This window comes from Chiloscyllium punctatum, chromosome 7 (assembly GCF_047496795.1).
Source record: "Chiloscyllium punctatum isolate Juve2018m chromosome 7, sChiPun1.3, whole genome shotgun sequence".
Lineage (NCBI taxonomy): Eukaryota > Metazoa > Chordata > Chondrichthyes > Orectolobiformes > Hemiscylliidae > Chiloscyllium > Chiloscyllium punctatum.
The window spans coordinates 123472606-123487191 of NC_092745.1; the positions used below are offsets into that span (position 1 = coordinate 123472606).

The 14586-nt window shown below is 40.4% G+C and overlaps 1 protein-coding gene across 5 annotated transcripts in view; it reads right to left on the reverse strand.

Moving 5' to 3' along the window:
* fubp1 (far upstream element (FUSE) binding protein 1) overlaps nucleotides 1-14586 on the reverse strand; it is a 46025-nt gene that overhangs the window by 16291 nt on the left and 15148 nt on the right. For all 5 annotated transcript variants that reach the window (XM_072574771.1, XM_072574770.1, XM_072574769.1 and 2 more), the window contains exons 3-5: nucleotides 10087-10122; nucleotides 7063-7099; nucleotides 3291-3340 (exon numbers count right to left, since the gene is read on the reverse strand). In XM_072574771.1, coding sequence (XP_072430872.1) covers nucleotides 3291-3340; nucleotides 7063-7099; nucleotides 10087-10122 — 123 coding nt within the window. The remainder of the gene's footprint in view (nucleotides 1-3290; nucleotides 3341-7062; nucleotides 7100-10086; nucleotides 10123-14586) is intronic.

Below are 14586 nucleotides of genomic sequence, written 5' to 3' on the forward strand. Positions count from 1 at the left end.
TGGGGATTGTTGCAAGTATTTGGATCAGCATCATTAAGTTTGGATAACCTATCCATAAACCCAACAGATTAAGTTATTCCACATTCTGTTCTCGTTTGTATTTCATTCAGTAATTTAGATTAGATTATTTAGATTACTTAGTGTGGAAACAGGCCCTTCGGCCCAACAAGTCCACACCGGCCCGCCAAAGCATAACCCACCCGGACCCATTCCCCGATATTTACCCCTTCACCTAACACTACAGGCAATTTAGCATGGCCAATTCACCTAACCTGCACATTTTTGGACTGTGGGAGGAAACCGGAGTACCCGGAGGAAACCCACGCAGACACGGGGAGAACGTGCAAACTACACAGTCGCCAGAGGCGGGAATTGAACCCGGGTCTCTGGCGCTGTGAGACAGCAGTACTAACCACTGTGCCACCCACAACCTTGTAAATAAATTATGTTTTGTTTGAAACTAAGTGGTTTGACCAGCATCTTCTCTCCTGGAATATCTGCTTCACATCAGCTTAAAAACCACTGGTAATGTTAGGCTCCAGGTTACTTTCTTGAAATGTTTTGAGGGGGTTTGGCTTGGTCCTTAACATTATAGAAACATACAAGATTCTGAGGAGGCTTGACAGAGTGGATGTTGAGGTGTTTTCACCAGTGGGGAAATCTCAGACTAAGGGAAATAAATATAGAATAAGAGGAAATGCATTTAAAACTGAGATTTGAAAGAATGTCTCCCAGAGGAAAGCAAATATCTGGAATTTTCAACCTTCGAAGGTTGTGGAGTCTAGAAAATATTTGAAGAGGACTTAGACAAATTTCTTATATATCAAAGAGTTGACAGCTTTGCTGAACTGGTACAAAACAGGAGTTCAGGCCTGGAGCAAATCAACCATGACTGACAAGGCAGGACTGAAGGGTGAAGTGGTCCACTTTTGCTCAAATTTCTTGCGTTCTGGCAAGTACATCCATCTGGTCCTAATGCTACTTTTTACACAATTGCTCAAACCTTCTTTAAATTTATAGAAAACAATCAAGTTTTTCCTTAATTATTCTGAAGGGTGTTACATACCTAACATTGAATGTAGTTATGCAAGGCCCAAAGGAGAGAGGTTTGACTGTCTACATCGAGTTAGCTGATCCCACTTGTGCCAATGCTAAATTAGGAGATGAAACAAGTAGTCCCAGTGACTCTTACTGGGAGTTGGATATGTGTGCAGGTCACGTAAGGATGGTGCAAGGCTTTGGCCGAATTTGGTTCAGCTTGCCCGAAACGGCGATTTTCCTGCTCCTCGGATGCTGCCTGACCTGCTGTGCTTTTCCAGCACCACTCTAATCTAGACTCTACCACAATTCACAGTCTAACGAGATAGTGTGTTAATTTGGACACAGGTTGACAACACTGACTAAATAACACACTAGAGTCAGAGAGTCACAGAGATATACAGCATGGGAACAGACCCTTCAGGCCAACCTGTCCATGCCGACCAGATATCCCAACCCAATCTAGTCCCACCTGCCAGCACCTAGTCCATACCCCTCCAAACCCTTCCTATTCATATACCCATCCAGAGGTCTTTTAAATGTTGCAATTGTACCAGCCTCCACCACGTCCTCTGGCAGCTCATTCCATATATGTACCACCCTCTGCGTGAAAAAGTTGCCCCTTAGGTCTCTTTTATATCTTTCCCCTCACCCTAAACCTATGCCCTCTAGTTCTGGACTCGCTGACCCCAGGGAAAAGACTTCGTCCATTTATCATATCCATGCACCTCATAATTTTGTAAACCTCTATAAGGTCACCCCTCATCCTCCGACGCTCCAGGGAAAACAGCCCCAGCCTGTTCAGCCTCTCCCTGTAGCACAAATCCTCCAACCCTGGCAACATCCTTGTAAATCTTTTCTGAACCCTTTCAAGTTTTACAACATCCTTCCGATAGGAAGGGGACCAGAATTGCACACAATATTCCAATAGTGGCCTTACCAATGTTCTGTACAGCCACAACATGACCTCCCAATTCCTGTACTCAATACTCTGACCAATAAAAGAAAGCATACCAAACGCCTTCTTCACTATCCTATCTACCTGCGACTCCACTTTCAAGGAACTATGAACCTGCACTCCAAGGTCTCTTTGTTCAGCAACACTCCCCAGAACCTTACCATTAAGTGTATAAGTCGTGCTAAGAGTTGCTTTCCCAAAATGCAGCACCTCACATTTATCTGAATTAAACTCCATCTGCCACTTCTCAGCTCAATGGCCCATCTGGTCCAGATCCTGTTGTAATCTGAGGTAACCCTCTTCGCTTCCACTACACCTCCAATTTTGGTGTCATCTGCAAACTTACTAACTGTATCTCTTATGCTCATATCCAAATCATTTATGTAAATGACAAAAAGTAGGGGACCCAGCACCGATCCTTGTGGTCACAGGCCTCTAGTCTGAAAAACAACCCTCCCCCACCACCTTTGAGCCAGTTCTATATAAAAAAAAGTGGCAAGAAATATTCTCAACAGAATAAAAAGGCAAATGAAACCAGTGGAGGCAAACAGAATTGTCTTCCAGGCAAAAGGCAAATGATTTTTACTTTCTAACAAACCAACTATTCGAACAGTAGAGTGTTTAAGCATGTAGAATTGATAGCAGCCTGCTTATTCTTCATGGAAAAACACCCCAATGTTCTTTTCAGAGAGGGTGGTCAAAAACATGAAAGTGAAGCTCAAGGTGAATGTTAGGAAAGGTGACAAAAACTTCAGAGAGGTAGTTTTTAAGAAGGTCTTCAAGCTGACTGATGTGAAGAAAGAGTGATGCACTGAATGAAGTGTAAGAAGGTTCTTACACCCAGGAACAATCCAGCAGAAGGCATGGCTACCAAATATAATTTTAAAACAAGGCACAGGGAGTAAAGGATGGGAACAGAACTCAATATAGGCCCTTTAAAGGCAAAGGGCTGGTCATAAAAGAATCAAAACATGAATCTGGAAATAACAAAAGTGCTGACAGATTCAGCAGCATCTGAGCAGACACAGATGCTGTCACAGGGATCAAAGTTGAGTGTGCATGATGGAGGATGTTTAGGGAAAAATCAGCCGAAGTATGCGTGTGGGAAGGTTCACCACAACCTTTATTGAAAGTATGGAGTGTAGCACAAGCTAAAGCTGGTTTTTCCCAAAGGTATCTGAGGTTGGTCAAACAGATGTTGACAGCAAGAAAAAAAGCAGTAAATGTTCAAGAGTCAAAGTAACATCATTGGTGTACACAAATATAAATGAAATAAAATAATGTGTTTACTTACTGAATCCAACCATACCATCGGGTACTTTGTATTCCTCCGTGGCAATTGCCCTATGTATAAAAGGAGTTCAGAAATTATCTAACACTGTGACTGGCACAATTGGAGGTTTCTTCAGTCCCTTTCTTCCATTCCCACTGACCTCGCACTAAAGTCCTGGGCCTTTGGTTGCTCACAGTTGCTACCCCTAGATGGACATCAGTTAATAAAAACTAAATGCAATTTTTACTGCACATTGTACTTTCTTTATATGTGTACATTTGTTAAATGATATTTCATGTTGGCGTTCAGAAATGTAACGAATTTCAACTGACAATGCTTACATTTGTTTCTGCTCAGCACTGCAATATAGATGTCCTTATTTAATAGTTATGGTTGCATTGCAGAACATCAGAATTTTAAATGAATAACCTTTAAATAAAGCAAACACAGAAACAATGCTGGAGAAACTTAGCAAAGCTTGGAGCATCTATGGAAGTAAAAACAGAATTTTCGTTTTGAGTCCAGTATGACTTTTTCCAGAACAAAGTATTCGAAAATCGTTTTTTATACTTTGATGAAGAATAAATATTTTAAAATAAGCATTATTTTCATTAGGAATCAATGTAAAACCAAAGTTAAGTTCCCGAGCACAGTTTTGCTTTGGAAAAACAATGTAAAATTATTATACTGTAAGACGCATGAGCGATTCTGCAACTTTCTCGCTGAAATCACAAAAGAGATCACTAAACATTCTGAACATTACAACATTGGCAATATCTTAAAAATACAAATTGGCCAACAATCACCAGTCTTTCTCAAACAGTCCCTCTCACTTGAGATGAACATGTTACTGTTCCAGCTGGTGGATTCCACGTGGTCGACAGGTCCAGTGCATCATCTGTATTCTTGGCCACAAGACCAGTATCACTGTATTTTGATGCCCTCCCAAATCATTTGCACTATCCACTTTGATGAGCTGGGAGATGGTACAGTGGAGGCAGTAGGCAATTACTGGGTGTTTCTGACTGATGTTCAAAAGGGATTGCAGCATTAAACTGCAGGCATTGAATAATAGAATTTAAAATGGCTCCTCTAACATTTTATCAATGGCTTTAAAATGGCTCCTGAGCCCACCCTGCAATCTGAGATTTTAAACTGCCTCCAGTGCTTCGCTTCCAGCAGCGAGGTACAACAGTTTTCTCACCAAAGCCAGCCCTCAGGCATGGAAAGCTTCAGTGAAGAATGCAATTTGCTTGCTTTCACAAGCTTAGTACAAGTTCCTCAACTATTGCACAGGTAAAGAACTACACAATACCATCAAGAATTATTTTTAAAAAGCTAAACAGTACTTCCTGTGTCACGACAGACAAACAAATTAAAATGAGTTACTTCAATTCCTGCTCAGAGTAACTCAATTCCAGTTTTAACAAAATCACATGGAAACCTATGATTCATCTCACGTAGTTTCTCTAAAGAACAAAGCTATGATGTTTAAGTGAGGAAAGATTGTATTGTAATTTAGTTGGAAGGAACATGCATTGGTGTTACCAATTTCAGGACAGTAAAGCTACAGATTCATTCAATCTGGCAAATACACTACTTACTCTGCACACATTTAATATTTTACATATATTATTTCATGGTACATTTTTTGGCCAACTCTTAACTATTCTTTGACTTGAGTACATTGGCAGACCATTTCAGAGAACATTTAAAAGTCAACCAGATTGCAGTGGGTCTACAGTCACATTTGTCAGACCATGCGACGATAGAACTACCTTCCCTGAATTATCGATTAGTTTCACAATCATTAATTTGATCGGCTGGGATTTGAAACATGAATCCAGAACATCAGCCTCAGGATTGAGTGACAGGCCAACCAAACCATACCTTCCCAAGCTTATTAGAACAGGCTGTGAAACAAGCGCATTGGTCCCCTCATCTCTAACCCCATTTCATAAGATGAAATACTTAATCTTCACCCTCCATGGAAAATATATCAAATTTCCCAGTTACATACTTATAATGCTAGTCAAACACCAATCAAACCTGTACATGCACATTTTAGAAACAATGTGGCTGGGGCCTATTACATAAAACCATAGAACACAATCAGTGCAGGAGTGTTTTTTGTGTCTATCAAGTCCAGACCAACTTTGCAGGAGCAAGTCAGCTGATTCCACACCCCTGCCATTTCCTCTACAAACTTTCTCCCTTTATCACAGAATCCCAATAGTGTGAAAACAGGCCATTTGGCCCAACAAGTCCACACCAACCCTCCAAAAAGTATCCCACCCAGACCCATTCCCCTACCTATTACTCTACATTTCCCATGACTAATGCACCAACCAACACATCCCTGAACACTATGAGCAATTTAGCATGGCCAATTCACCTAAATTGCACATCTTCAAGTGCTTCGCCAATTTCCTTTGGAATAGCTCCATTCGCCAATTTCCCTTGGAATAGCTCCCGTCACTTTACCCTTAGAGTAACATTCTAGGTGCAAAGGTTTCCTCATACTGCTTATGACTCTTAATCACCTACAATCAGCTCTTGTTTCAGCTCTAGTAAAAATGGCTAATTTCACATACCTACTTTGTTGAGATCCCTCAGATTTGAGCATCTCCAATAACTTATAATGCGTACAGACAATTACAGTCCCTTGCTTGGTACCATTGTCTTCTATTCTTTACTGTGTCAAGATTTCATACTTTTCTAATGTTAAGTGCCTAGAAATGTCCACAATGCCTCAGTCGAGGTGAAGCTGATGTTTTACAAAGGTTCACCATAACCTCCACATGCTTAACCATGGTCTCAATCTGCCCTCCCACCTTCAATAAATGTGCATATGCAACCCCAGAAGACTATGTCGGTACCCATCTTTGGAATAATGCCTAGGTTACCCTGGAAATTAGCAGTAGCATTTTGAGTGGTGCACACAACAAACAGGATGCTGCCATCAAGCCAAAAAGATATTCTACCTGTCATACAAATCAGTGTTGTGGTACAGGAATTTGAGTTGCGCTTTCATGCTTGATACATAAGCCTATGTTCCAAAGACTGGCACATCATATCAAACAGCCAATAGCTTGAGCTGCTCCCAATAAGATACCGAACATGCCCAGCCAGCCACACTTGCAAAATTCCTGAAGAAGGGCTTATGCCCGAAACGTCGATTCTCCTGTTCCTTGGATGCTGCCTGACCTGCTGCGCTTTTCCAGCAACACATTTTCAACACTTGCAAAACTCTCAAGTTCCCAACATTAGACATGACTTTATAATCGGGACACAATTTGGAGGGTAACCCAGTGTTCAAAGAATTACGGCAACAAGCAAATTAGGATTGCCCACTGGGCTTGCAGTCTGTGCACCTGCATACAGTGGAAGCTACATATTAACATATGTGCCCTGCGCTTTGTGAAGAAAACGTACATGCGCTGCGCTGTTTCAACTCGTCATGCTAAGTGACAGCCATTTGCTGGTTCATTTGTCAAGGAAATGTTGAGGGTCAGCTTGTCTGGTTTGTAATTTGAATAAGCTTGGCAGTAAACTTAAACATCATTAACGGCGCATACTCAGTGGTACTGCCTGTACAATCAGAATCCACTTGCTATTAAAACAGCAGTCTCTTCTCATCTATGAATGTTAATTTTCCCCTTAAATTGGTATTCTTGTGTATTGTTCTGATGAGTGCAAAATGAAAGGTTTTGGCAACTTTTTTTAAAAATCAGCAATTCCACAAATTCTTGATAACCAAACAACTATTTAAGTTAATAAATGTCTTCCCTACCTCTGTTGATGCATTGCAGCTAGCTGTGCTCCAAATGCTTGGAAGAAAGAAAACAAGTATTAACCAATAATCTGATGACTGCGCATTATAAAAACTTAGAATGAAAGCTTATAATAAAAGCTTATTAAAAGTGACAAAATGCACAGCATGAAAAAGTTACAAACTATGTTTATAAAGATGTTAACGAATACTGTACACAGAATTTGCAATAGAATCAAGCCATTTGATGAAACTGCTTATTAAGTCGTTATGCTCCACATGAGCCCCCTCCTGCCATATCTAATCTAACCCCATTGGTACACTGTTCCAGTCTTTCAACCTCCTTTGGTTAAACTTACCCTCAACTATGTCTATCTTATTGACCTTAATTACTCAATTTAGTACATGCTACAGCTGTAACCACTTGCTCGAATCTTGGGGATTTATTCAAGCTTAAAATGAAGTATAAACACCATTTCGTTACCAGTTGCACCACTTCTGTTTCTTACATATTCTCCTCCATTTGGCAAATTTCCAATAAAGCCAAGAGACACCCTGCATTTACACATGGGCACCTTGCCAAGTAGACATAGGAATACCAATATTTCTAGATTTCAATATTTCAAAAACTCAGTGTTATTCATCTGCTCACAGCAAATGGGTATAAAGAAAATTAATAAGCAGCTGAGGATGGGTCATCAAGACTAACCTTTAGGTTAATAAGCTAAGGAAACCTAGGTCATACAGTGGAAACAAACTCCGTGAAACTCAATGTCGACTAGATAGTTGCTGTTTGTGGGATGCTATTGTGCTGCTACTTCTCTAGCACTGATATTTGCGGTCATAAATGCTGCTGTACAAGTTGGCTTTTTTCTATGAACCAGGATATCAATCAATAGATCATGAAGGCTTAAAAACTTAGACAAATTTTGTTCAAGGCAGAAGGCAAAATCAGGCCCACAAAATGATTTTGGAATCAATCTCTTGAGCACGTTTCTTCCCATTCTGGAAATAGGAATTCAGGCCAAGTGACCTGAATTTTTGAAACGAATTTCCATTTTCGAAGACAAAACAAGTCATTCCCATAAGCACAAAATTACCTCTCATCTTTTCACAAACTTCATAATCATTTTTGCTAATATCAAATGTTATTTCCATTTTTTTTAAAATAAAGAGCAATCAAGCTGCAATGGTCAGACTGACACAAGCTTAACGCACTAGGTTTAGGAAAGCAAGACTTCATGGAAATAGTGTCTTTCAAATACTTAAATTACCTACTCACTGGAAAAAATCTACGAAGAGAATAAATAACCAGCTGAGGATGGCTCAATTTTAAATTAATGAGCGAAGAAAACCCAGGTGATACCGATTGTGGAAAACAAACTTCACCTTAAGATGATGTTATGATGTCTAAAGTTGTTTAATAGTTACTGTTAATATTAAATTATTTTGATTCGTTTCCAGGTTTTCCAGTTTTTATTCTATTTATCATCTCTATATGATTGACGGAAGGAATGACCCAACCATGCGGATGATGCTGTTCAAACAATGTTATCCATTTTAGAAGAGCATTGTCTCAATTTATGCCAACCAAACAGTGAACAGTTTCAACTGACTAACATGACGACCAATGTACATGGCATCTGTGCTGGCTAAGCTCCATCAACTTTGGAGCAAATTTAGAACATAGAACAATACAGCACAGAACAGGCCCTTCGGCCCACGATGTTGTGCCGAACTTCTATCCTAGATTAAGCACCCATCCATGTACCTATCCAAATGCCGCTTAAAGGTCGCCAATGATTCTGACTCTACCACTCCCACGGGCAGCGCATTCCATGCCCCCACCACTCTCTGGGTAAAGAACCCACCCCTGACATCTCCCCTATACCTTCCACCCTTCACCTTAAATTTATGTCCCCTTGTAACACTCTGTTGTACCCGGGGAAAAAGTTTCTGACTGTCTACTCTATCTATTCCTCTGATCATCTTATAAACCTCTATCAAGTCACCCCTCATCCTTCGCCATTCCAACGAGAAAAGGCCGAGAACTCTCAACCTATCCTCGTACGACCTACTGTCCATTCCAGGCAACATCCTGGTAAATCTTCTCTGCACCCTCTCCAAAGCTTCCACATCTTTCCTAAAGTGAGGCAACCAGAACTGCACACAGTACTCCAACTGTGGCCTAACCAAAGTCCTGTACAGCTGCAACATCACTTCACGACTCTTGAATTCAATCCCTCTGCTAATGAACGATAATACTCCATAGGCCTTCTTACAAACTCTATCCACCTGAGTGGCAACCTTCAAAGATCTATGTACATAGACCCCAAGATCCCTCTGTTCCTCCACCTGACCAAGAACCCTACCATTAACCCTGTATTCCGCATTCTTATTTGTTCTTCCAAAATGGACAACCTCACACTTGGCAGGGTTGAACTACATCTGCCACTCCTCAGCCCAGCTCTGCATCATATCTAAGTCCCTCTGCAGCCGACAACAGCCCTCCTCACTGTCCACAACTCCACCTATCTTTGTATCATCTGCAAATTTACTGACCCACCCTTCGACTCCTTCATCTAAGTCATTAATAAAAATTACAAACAGCAGAGGACCCAGAACTGATCTCTGCGGAACTCCACTTGTAACTGGACTCCATGCTGAATATTTACCATCTACCACCACTCTCTGACTTCGACCGGTTAGCCAGTTTTCTATCCAATTGGCCAAATTTCCCTCTATCCCATGCCTCCTGACTTTCCGCATAAGCCTACCATGGGGAACCTTATCAAATGCCTTACTAAAATCCATGTACACTACATCCACTGCTCTACCCTCATCCAAATTTAATCTGGTTCACAAAATTAAGTAATTTGAATAAAGCTAAGATTGTTTGGGATACATGCATGCAAGTGCATTTCATAACTTGTGCTCATACAACAGAAGAGTGACTAGTCATACAAGTCTTTTTTTTAAATTACAAGTGGGAAAAGATCTACCTCAAAGTCTCTAAAATGGAAGAGCCAGAAAAGCACTACTTACGATCATTCTGAGCAACTTTCTTGGTATCTGGTTGATCTGCAAAACAAAGGATTTTCTCAATTGATACATCTAGCTATTCCACTGAACCCAAGAAAATAATCATTGCGAAGCAGCCCTGTCAATTTTCATCTTTCAGAAAGCAGGATAAACAGAGGAAGGATGTTCCTGATGACAGGGAAGTTCAGAAACAGTGGTCATAGTTTAAGATAAGGAATAGGCCATTAAGGGCTGAGCTGAGGAAAGACTGCTTCATGCACAATAGTGAGCCTGTGAAACTGTCTTTTACAGAAAATGGTCGAGGTCAAATATTCAATGTTTTCAAGAGGTTGGACACTGTTCTTCGGGATAAAAGGAGTAAAGGTTACAGAGAGAAAGCAAGAACTAAGTGTGGAGTTGAGTGATCATACTGAACTGTGGAGCAGACTCAATGGGTCACAAGGCACACTCCAGTTTTCTTTGTTGTTACATGAACTAAAAAAAAGGATTTTGTAATCGAAATTATAACTTTTGCAGTACATTTGGAAAACACAACATTCCAAACAACATTGAAAGTTAGGACAGATGCAAAATTAGATTCCTGGCCAGAACTTGAAGAGTTATGTTTGAAATTCAGTGTCAGCGCAGAGCAGTCTTTAAACGAGCTGTGGAGTCAGCAGACCACATTTTTTTTTAAGAGCTAGAAAGGAAGTTCTCATATCCACACTTTATTAGACAGACGCAATAGTCCACCAATATAGTTGAGCTCATTTCTAAAAAGCTTTCTCCTATATCCTCTGTACAATTTCTAATGATCAGCAAAAAGCTGTGCTGACAAATCAGCACACAAAGCGGCACACTAACCAGGAACCAAAATCACATCCATAGTTCTCCATAAATCTCATTCCTTCTGGTTAGGAGAGCAGTTTAAATATTGTAGTTTGCAAAGAACTCTCAATTAATGTCTCCTATGGCTGTTAATTGTGACAGAATTCAAGGGTTATGGGGGGCAGAGAGGAAAGTGGAATGAAGACTACAATCAGATCAACTTTGACCTTACTGAATAGCAGAACAGAGTCAAAGAGCTGAATGGCCAAATGCTGGTCCTAAGTTGAATGGTTTAACTCTGTCGTTCAAAGTTTGTGTAAAGGAGAAACACTGTCCTACTTAGAAAATATGTTTGCAAATGTACTCCTGCACAAAAATTGCTCAAACTAGAATAAAAGCCATTCAGTGTCTTATATTTTGTAAAGTCAAGTTAACATTCTCAGACTAATACAAGAAAATGAAGTTTAAACCACTTCACATGCCAGAAGACGACAATATCAAATGACATGACCCCATTAAATCATGTAATACATATACGTCAACATGGCACCAACTCTTTAAAAATTAAGCAAAAATGTGGATGGTGACTTCATTATTTTGCATGTGTATTACCTGTCAATATCGCAACACCAAATAAACCTCTTCTCATTTCCACCTCCTTATAAATCAGGACTGTGCAAGATCGGTTTTTAATTATACACAAGAAGCTGTTTTCTACCTTTGAAAAAAAAAGTGCTCCCTCCTTGCTCACGTTCAGATTTGCTGAATAATTATTTCAAAACATTTGAAAATTGTTACAACTTTCAGGTCAAGTGTCATGAAGAGCCCGCTCAAGGTCAAAGTTGAAATGTCGCTTAGCAAAACAAAAAAACCTGCAACATTTTGCACCATTCCTGAAACTGACCCAAAAAAAGAATGAACAAACAGCCATTATGACATGGAAGAACATGAGAGTTCTATTTTGCTCTGTTCTCGAACTGACCTAAAACAATCTTTAAAATGAGAATTAAACAGGGGCTATTGTCGCACTGAACAAAGAAAAAGTCAGCCTTTGTTCAGAGATTTCTGAATAATTTTTCTTTGAAAACATTAAACAGGACATGAAATTGCATTTTCATATACTTAAGCAAAGTAAAATGCCTGCAGCATGTATCTATCATTTTGAGCTGGTGCTACCGAGATATTCTGTTTCTCTCATTTTTATCAAACTCTTTAGAGCTATTATAGCTCATAACACAAAAGCACTTATTATCATACAATGAGTTTGAACCGTTATATTTTAACTATTATGTATCCAACTTATCTTTTATTTCTTCAGAAGAAATTCCTCCTGGTGTATTAAATAGACAGTCCCTTATACTGGAATGTCTAGTTCTAGATTCACGCCACAGGGCAAACAAACTCTGCAAATACCCTGTCAAGCCTAATGATCTTAAAATTTCAAGAAAATCACCTCACATATTTCGAAACACCAATAGGTACAAGCCCAACATACTCAACTGCTTCTCATAAGAAAATTCAGCCATGCCCAGGACTAATTCAATTTGATACTACACAAACTTCCACAGTTACCCTACCAAGAATCCTTTTTCCTGACCAGGGTATATTTTTCTTGAGTCGTGTGCCTGCCATTGTCTTTTCTGCTTAAGTTCTTTCACACATCACTCCAGCAAACTCTACTCATCCTGTTAGTCTGGAGCAGTATTTTGTAGAGGAATAAGATGGGGCTATTTTCTGGGTCTGCGGATTATTGTCAGATGTGAGAGCTTAGGAAGAGTTTACATGTTACTAAGGATTATATCTGCAATAAATGCTATTGGCTGCGAATCCTATCAGATCCAAAGGAATGGTTGGAACAACAGTTAGAGGGCAACAAGGAACATTCAAGAGCAAGGGGGTGTGATGGATGGCAGTTATAGAAGGCAGAAAAGTCGCAGATACAGTTACACAGATGGGTTAACTCTAGGAAAGGTAAGAGGGGAAGACAGGTAGCACAGGTGTCTTCTGTGGCTATCCCCATTTCAAACAAGCATGCTGTCTAGGAAAATGTAGAGGGTGATGGATTCTAAGGGGAAAGTACCACGAACAGCCAAGTTTCTGGCATTCAGACAGGCTCTAATGCAATGAGGGGTATGTCGGGTTCCAAGAGATCGATTGTGTCAGGGGACTCTCTAGTCCGAAGCACAAACAGGCGCTTCTGTGGCCAGCAGCAAAAACTCAATGATGTGTTGCTTCCCTGGTGCCAGGATCAAGGATGTCTCAGAGAGGGTGCAGAATGTTCTTATGGAGGGAGACAGCCCAGCAGGAGGTCATTGGTTCCAATGTGTACAATGACATAGGAAGGGAAAAGGTTCAGGTTCTGAAGGGAGAATACAGTGAATTAGGCAGGAATTTAAAAAGGAGGTCCTCGAGGGTAGTAGTATCTGGATTACTGCCGGTGCTAAGAGCTAGTGAGGGTAGGAATAGGAGGATAGAGCAGATGAATGCATGGCTGAGGCGCTGGTGTATGGCAGAAGGATTCACATTTTTGGATCATTGGAATCTCTTCTGTACAAGGACACATTGCACCTAAATTGAAAGGGGACTAATTTACTGACAGGGAGATTTGCTCAAGCTGCTCGGGAGAATTTAAACTAGCATGATGGGAGTGTGGGTCCCAGGGAATTACTGAGGAAAGAGATCAACCCGAGACTGGTACAGTTGAGAAAAGCAGCGAGCCACACAGTCAGGACAGGGAGGGACAAAGCAGAGAACAATGTAGGACTGATAAATTAAACTGCATTTATTTCAAAGCAAGGGGCCTAACAGGGAAGGAAGATAAACTCAGGACATGGTTAGGAACATGGGACTGGGATATCACAGCAATTACAGAAAAATGGCTCAGGGATGAACAGTAGTTAATGTTCCAGGATACAAATGTTCTAGGGAGGCAAGAGAGGAAGGGGGAGTGGCATTTTTGATAAAGGATAGAATTACAGCTGTACTGAGAGGGGGTATTCCCAGAAATACATCCAGGGAATTATTTGGGTGAAACTGAGAACTACAAAAGGGATGATCACCTTACTGGGATTGTATTATAGACCCCCTAATATTGAATGAGAAATTCAGAAACAAATTTGTAAAATGATCTCAGTTACCTGCAAGAATAATAGGGTGGTTATGGTAGGGGATTTTAACTTTCCAAATATAGACTGGGACTGCTATAGATTTAAGGGTTTAGATGGAGAGGAATTTGTTAAGCATGTACAAGAAAATGTTCTGATTCAGTCTGTGGATGCATCGATGACTAAAGGTGCAAAACTTGACCTACTCTTGGGAAATAAGGCAGAGCAGGTGACTGAGGAGTCAGTGGAAGAGCGCTTTGGGGCCAAGGACCATTCTATTAGTTTTAAAATAGTGATGGAAAAAGATAGAACAGATCGAAAAGTTGAAGTTCTAAATTGGAGAAAGGCCAATTTTGACGATATCAGGCAAGAACATTCAAAAGCTGACTGGGGGCAGATGTTCACAGGTAAAGGGATGGCTGGAAAATGGGAAGCCTTCAGAAATAAGACAACACGAGTGGAGAGACAGTATATTCCTGTTAGGGTGAAAGGAAAAGATGGTAGGTATAGAGAATGCTGGATGACAAAAGAGGGTTGGGTTAAGAAAAAGGAAGAAGCACATGTCAGGTAAAGACAGGATAGATCAAGTGAA